The following is a 7,400-nucleotide window of genomic DNA, read 5'->3' on the forward strand; positions in this document are numbered from 1 at the left end:
CTGACACACTTTTTGCAGGCCATTAGAATCTTTCAAAGTCCATCAATTCAGTCCCCAGAGGTACAGTAAAACAAATAAACTTTACGGGCCCATTTAACTCCTGATTTTGGTGTGTGCCCAAAGTAAACAGAAGACAACTTCATCTCTATTGAATATCGTTGATGTCGGGCAAAAACCTTGTCTCTCATATTTTAACTTTTTGTGTTCTTTCATAAATTACTACTTGATCATACTACAGAGTCACACAAAGGCACCAAAAGCAGCATATCTATCTATAAGCTCGAAATCTGGCGTGGTTTGAGCTTGTATAGATCTGCTAATTTTGTTAGTTTGAATCCTGAAAAGTGACAGTTTTGGAGGTTTCCGATATATATATGTTAATAGTCCAATATCCGACATCTTTCTTATAAAGATGTTGGATATTGGACTTATAGTAATAAACCCTTTATGGCCATCTTTACAACATAATGGTAGTTATAGTCAGATTAATTAATGACATGGCCTTTCTAATGGAGATCATTTCAAATGTTCCGCTAGGCCTCTCTTGGTAGTTTTTCCACTTAAAAGAAAAGACCCCCAATTCATTCATGCGTCTAATTTAGAGTACAGTACATAGCCCCCCCCCCTGTACTGTAAATTAGGGATTAAATAAGTACTGTATGTTCAGGGTTTAAAGAAGTATGTTCGAGCTGATTATGCCCCAATGTGACAGAGTTCTTATTGTTGTTCATTTTGACTCTTCTGTTTTAGCTATTCCACTCTATGAGCCTTTTGATCTTGCTCCGTCTGTTAATGGTCACTGTAAGGCAGTGGTTTTCAAACCTTTTCATATCAAGGTCCATTATTTAGCAAATGTTGATCAAAATAACAATTATTTAATTAACCCTTTAAGACCTGAAGCCGTTTCTACATGTCTCCTTAATCTCAACAGTTTTCTGAAAAACGTATGTTTCTATATCAGTGGTGCTCAAACTTTTTCATATCAAGGACCCCCAAAATTATATGTATTTGACCGCGGACCCCCATCCTAATATTTTGTTCCAGGGACCCCCCAGAAACAAAGATTTGAGTTAAAAATATTCGCTTTAAAATATATATATTCAAAGATTTGCACACATTTTCACGATTTTTCAAAAATAGCAGATCTACAAGCTCATAGCGCGGCACTCGGTGCCGTGCTATGAGCTTGTATATCTGCTATTTTTGAATAGCCAAAGTGTAAAATAAAGCTTTTTAGCTCAAATCTAGAAATGACACAGTTCCAGGTCTTAATGGGTTAAGAGATGTTTAACAATAATTTAACTCTTGAGAGTGTAACATGAAACCTTCATTTTACACTCTCATGAGTTAAAGATCTATAAGCAAAAATCTATATGCAAAAATCTATAAGCAGCACAGAGTGTCGCGCTATGAGCTTGTATATCTGCTATTTTTATTTTTTTTGTCTTTTTGAAAGATCTTGAAAATGTGTGCAAATCTTTAAATCTTTTTTTTTTTAAAGGCAAACATTTTTAACACCTATCTTTGCTTCTGGGGTCCATGGCACAACATCTTTTCAGGTGGGAGCCTCATATGTATCAATTTGGGGCCTTGGCACGAAAAAGTTCTCTCTCTCTCTCTCTCTCTCTCTCTCTCTCTCTCTCTCTCTCTCTCTCTCTCTCTCTCTCTCTCTCTCTCTCTCTCTCTCTCTCTCTCTCTCTCTCTCTCTCTCTCTCTCTCTCTCTCTCTCTCTCTCTCTCTCCTCCCCCCCCCCCCCCCCCCCAATACAATAGCATCAGCACATTTTTGAGCAGCAACAAAGGCTGTACTACTGTATTTAATAACACAAAATCCAAATGGAAAATCATAATTCGAGCATGACCCATAATTCTAGCATAACTTTTCATTTTATTCATTCATTTTTTAAATGATGTTTTTATGTCAGCTGAGGGGCATGCACAGTTCATGAGTTCAAAACGCTTTCATAACCAGGGCCGCATTAACCGTGGAACTTAGTGGAACTTGTGTTCCACGGCCCGCAGCCTGCAGGGCCCTGTGAGAATTGTGTATTTAATTTTTGTGTATTTAAAGAAAAAAATGTTGATTTATATTGGTCAAATAGAACCGAATTAGACCCGAATTAGACCCGAATTAGACCCGAATTAGACCCGAATTAGACCCGAATTAGACCCATGTGCGTGAAATTACGCCGCTGGGGGGGCCTTTGGTTTAGTGGTGTTCCACGGCCCTGAGGGGTCTTAATGCGGCCCTGTTCATAACAACACAACTTTCACTCATGATGTCATTGTTTCAACCATGGCTTAGTGCAGTGATTCCTAAACAACCCCCCCCCCACCTCTTACATATCATTGCTGTCAGGCAGAAACCTAACTTGTTGTGTTTTTGTTGTAAATCAATGCCTCTACTTGATCAGACTACAGCGTCACACAAAAACATCAGAAGTAGCAGATCTGCTATTTTTTTATTTGAATCACACAACGTCTCCATCCGACAGATACCATTTGACGAAAGCTGAATCACCCCACATACAGTACGTGTGACACACACACGCACGCACGCACGCACGCACGCACACACACACACACACACACACACACACACACACACACACACACACACACACACACACACACACACACACACACACACACACACACACACACACACACACACACACACACACACACACACACACACACACACACACTTGTGTCTTTCAGACACGTTCGTTAACCACTTCATTGCCTGCCAAAAACGTTTATAAAAAAAATTACAAAAAAAATATATATACATATTTTTTCTTTTTCGTTTTTTTTTCTGTTTTTCCGTTCGTCACAAAGAACCAGGAGATAACATTTTACAAAAAGTTGCTGCTCCATTCACTTCAATGTTAAAAAAATAAACGGACAAAAAATTAACATTTTTTCTAAGTACTAGCTTAGAAAAGACTGGCAGAGGCTACAGACTGTTCTAGAGAAACTCTGGCAGTCTAAGAGTTAAGACCTACTTTTCATACTTTACAGATTAGCAGAAATGTTACTTTCCTTCTACAAGCTCACAACGCGTTGCATCGCTACGTGTTGTGTCGGCTATTTTCCACTTATGTTCCCCCCAGAATAAGACGATTCCAGGGTTCAAGTGGTTAATAATGTAGTAGTAGGCCTAACTCTGAGGACCCCGGCCCGGACCCATAGGGCAGTGGTTCTCAAACTTTTTCATGTGAAGGACCCCCGAATTGACACTTATTAGGCCGCGGACCCCCATTTGAAAAGATATGCCGTAGGGACCCCCATAAGAGATATTTTTTTGCGGCTCGCAGTGATTCTCAACCATTTTAATTTCAAGGACCCCCCAGTTTGACATGCATTAGGCTACGGACCCCCATTTAATGGCATTTCTATCTCTGGGACCCCGATTTATATTGTAAAATCAATGTTAATTTAACTCTGAGAGTGTACAAATGGAACCAAATGGACCCGTTAAGCACTGTGTAAGTAACAGAACTGTGTCTTCTTTTTTTCCGGGGGTAAATAATGAAAGTGAGCCACGTGCAGCTGCACCCCCACACATGTGCCACAGTGTACCCGTACGGTAACAGTATAACATGCAGGTCAGCACAATCCCTCACACTCATAATCCAATCTTATACAGCAGCTCAAGCAGCTCCTAGCTTTGCCTTTGATGCTGGGGGGGGGGGGGGGGGGGGCAACTGTAGTGCAACTGTAGTGTACATACACACTGTGTTGAAAGTGCAGGATAAGCTCTTGTGAATAATGGCCCCCTTTTTCTTTTTTATCAATCTGCTGAAACGGCCACTTCACCGTTATTATTATTGTGCGACGCAAACATTCCATACAGGCATGCAGGGATTGTAGCAATTATTGACATGCGCCTGGCGGAGATATGGCGTCCAGCCCTGTGGGTTTCTTTGTTTGTTTGTTTGTTTGTCTGTTTGAGTGTCGGTCCACAGCTAATCACCAACCCAAGCTAGTAAGCAGATCAATATCCTGTCCTACTATTTTAAATGAAATGACCTCCAAAATATGTCCGGGGTTGCTCAACACACAGTCTCGCGTAGCCAGACAACTATTCCGCAATCTCTGAATGCTATATAGAGTCTGGAACTAACACTCCCAAAATCCGAGAGAGGAAACTGGCACTTCCGTTCATGAAAATATCTTTTAAAATATCTTTACACTTTACTTTTTAATTTCCATTTCTGCTAAGCAGCAAGCTATGTATACTTAGATGATTTGTATATATATTAGGATACATTTGCGCGACTGTAAAGACGAAACGGAAATGGAGAGGAGGCTCCACATCCGGTTTATATTCTATTCATGATCAGAGCTTCCGAGTCCCAGACTGTATGACCGGAAACATTTGAAAAATTGTGGGAGGCAACAGTCTGGCCACGCGAGACTACTCAACTCATGATCACTCCATTTGCCTCGAAACTTGCCACAGACAGTTGATCAGAGCTCTGGCTATAATATAGGCTTCTTTCCCCGCCTTCAATGTACTTACATATTGTACGGTTAATATGAAACTACATTTCCTACTACATCTTAACATTTTAGCCACAGCATCTTTCCTTCTTTCTGGTCGCGGTATCTTTTTATTCGATTAGTCGATTACCATGATCAGTCATAACCACCAGTAAGACTCCCTAATCGGGAGATAAGCGACCGTAGGTCACATGTATACAGAAGAGGGCTGTAACGGCGATTGGTTCCTAGTTGTGTGGGCAATGGATAGTTTTGTGGGGGGCAAGCCCCCGAGTTACGGCATTTTATGTGAGCTGCAGTGGCAGGGGGTCCTCCACTGGGGGCGCCACCACTTTTGCATCCGTTCTGGAGCACCAGGAGTGGGTGGTCCCCGGGAATGCCCCGTGAGCAGCCCCGTTGGGGTGGTCATTTGGTAATTTGTCCACATGTGCTCATTTTTTACACTTGGGGGTCCCCGAGGCAGCTGGGGGTCCCTGGAGCTCCGGGGGTCCTTGGAGGGTGTAGTTTGGCAGGTAAGGAGTGTGTGTGCAAAATGTGGCATGGATCGGGGCAATGGGTGCGGAGATATGAGCAGGGCAAAAGTGTGACGTGTGTGACGGAGTGACGGAGTGACGGACGGACACCTGGAGCAGCTTTCTGTAGTAAGTGCGACCTACGGTCGCAATAAGGACTTTCCAATGCAGCTACCACTGCCAAATATGGACTGTGATGGACTGTGATATGATCGGGCCTAGATGTGAGGGCTGCGAAGCGGCCCAAACCTCTAGTTATTCAAATTGGTTCGATCTATCATACACTATACACCAAAACAAACAAAAACTCCAGATCTATCAAAGCTGCGTGCTATCGACGTTGCGGTGCAGAAAAACAACAGAAAACAATGACTCACAAAGTATCCACCTCCCACACATCCACACATCATGCCTACGCAAAATCCTACATACAATATTATTTAATATTTTATTACAATAATATTTGTAGAATCAGGTCTTAACCCATTAAGACCTGAGGCCGATTCTTACTAATGTCTTCTAAATCCTAACAGTTTTCTGAAAAACCTATGTTTCTATATCAGTGGTGCTCAAACTTTTTCAAGTCAAGGACCCCCAAAATTATATGTATTTTGTCGCGGACCCCCATCTCAAAATATTTTGTTCCAGGGACCCCCCAGAAGCAAAGATTTGAGTTAAAAATGTTCGCTTTAAAAGAATATAAATATATTAATTTGCACACATTTTCTCAATTTTTCAAAAATAGAAGATCTGCAAGCTCGTAGCGCGGCACTTGGTGCCGCGCTACGAGCTTGTAGATCTGCTATTTTTGAATAGCCAAAAGTGTAAAATAATGTTTTTTTTAGCTCAAATCAAAAAGTGACACAGATGCGTCCCAGGTCTTAATGGGATTAAATGCCAGATGGAGATTATTAATCAGTGGTACCTCTGCAGTGTGGCCCCTCATCCCAGCCGTCGGTGCAGTCTGGCTCCCCGTTGCACAGCTTGCTCATGGGGATGCACAGATCTGTGCCTCCACACTGGTACTCGTTGGGTGGACATCGGGACACGCGGCTGTGTGGACCTGGAGGACACAAATAAACACCAAACATTACATTACAATTCAATTCAATTCAATTCAATTCAATTCGACTGGACTCGACTCGATTCAATTCAATTCAATTCAATTTCAATTCAATATCAGATCAAAGGAGCTATATTGGCATGAGAAAACAGACGTTTACATGCCTCTTTGCAAGTGTCAAAACATAATAAAAACAATTTGCTGTTGGTGTGTATGTATACAATATACCAAGTCTGACGTAATTTACACATCCTACCTGGGTCGCGTTTTTTTCCCCACATTCTGAATTCCCACATAGACGTGTTTAATATCGCGTCAAATAAGAACTGTGTTTGACTTTTATGGATATGAAGCATCAACTGACGGTGAGAAAACGATAATGTCACATCCGCCAAATTAGTAAAATGTTCGCCAGAAACAGACTGTTTCAGATATGAGTGAGTGACTATCATAAACGACACAGAGCCACCTCCCTGACAAAATAGCCGAGACAGTTTGTTTATTTTTGGACCACAATTCTTATTGAGACGATTCTAAGATGACCCAATGTTATTCTCCATAGAGAAATTACTTCCACAGACCCAGGGGATGAACTATAGTGACGTCAGGACTTCTGTACTCTATTGTGTCCTAATTCTGCTGCTCAACTCCCCACTGTCTGTGTCAACAGCAGTTTGGGTCTCAACCTTTTTTCGTGTCGAGAGAGGACACCCAAATTGATATAACCCATTCCCACACTGTAGGTATACATAGCACGGTACTTCCAAAACTTGGAGTCGGGACACCCAGGGGGGGGGGGGGGGGCTAATGATTTTGGGGGGGTCCCCAGATCATGAGCTTAATGTGCAACATTGTTTTCTCACTCAACAGTAAAAAAGAAAAAGAAAAAAAAAACATACAGTATACAGATGTGCCACTTCAAAACTTCACACGTTACTGTTCTTTCCCTGAAAGTGCCCTGAAAATGCATTTCTTCCCTCCCTTTTCTGCCCTTAAAATGCACTGTTTTGCCCCTGAAAAGAAGTTCTGCACACCCCCGTTTTTCCCTTCAACAGACATCCATATACATGAGAACAAAAGAATGTGTGTTGAAGAAGGTGTCAGACTCATTATGAGGCGAAAGGTGATTTGACCAGTTGCTCAAATTAATTAGCATCATAAAAGCAGTGATCATCAAAATAATTCAGCATTTTAAATGCCCTTCTTTGTCCCTCTTATTGCCCTGGGAATCCCCTGAAAATGTACTGTCTTGGCGATGGCAGGACATGTGAAGTTTTGAAGTGGCACATCTGTAAGTGTATACATTGTATCTGCACA

The 7,400-nt window shown here is 41.7% G+C and overlaps 1 protein-coding gene across 1 annotated transcript in view; it reads right to left on the reverse strand.

The window, feature by feature from the left end:
* The window catches only part of LOC311049173 (low-density lipoprotein receptor-related protein 1-like), a 220,935-nt gene extending 214,858 nt beyond the window's left edge, over positions 1-6,077 (reverse strand). Inside the window, exon 1 of the mRNA XM_084062652.1 lies at positions 5,946-6,077. Within this exon, the coding sequence (XP_083918778.1) occupies positions 5,946-6,012 (67 nt within the window). The 5' untranslated portion in view covers positions 6,013-6,077. The remainder of the gene's footprint in view (positions 1-5,945) is intronic.
* Positions 6,078-7,400: the final 1,323 nt, after the last annotated feature.

Source organism: Gymnoscopelus microlampas (genome assembly GCF_963454915.1).
Source record: "Gymnoscopelus microlampas genome assembly, chromosome: 7".
In the NCBI taxonomy this organism is placed as follows: domain Eukaryota; kingdom Metazoa; phylum Chordata; class Actinopteri; order Myctophiformes; family Myctophidae; genus Gymnoscopelus; species Gymnoscopelus microlampas.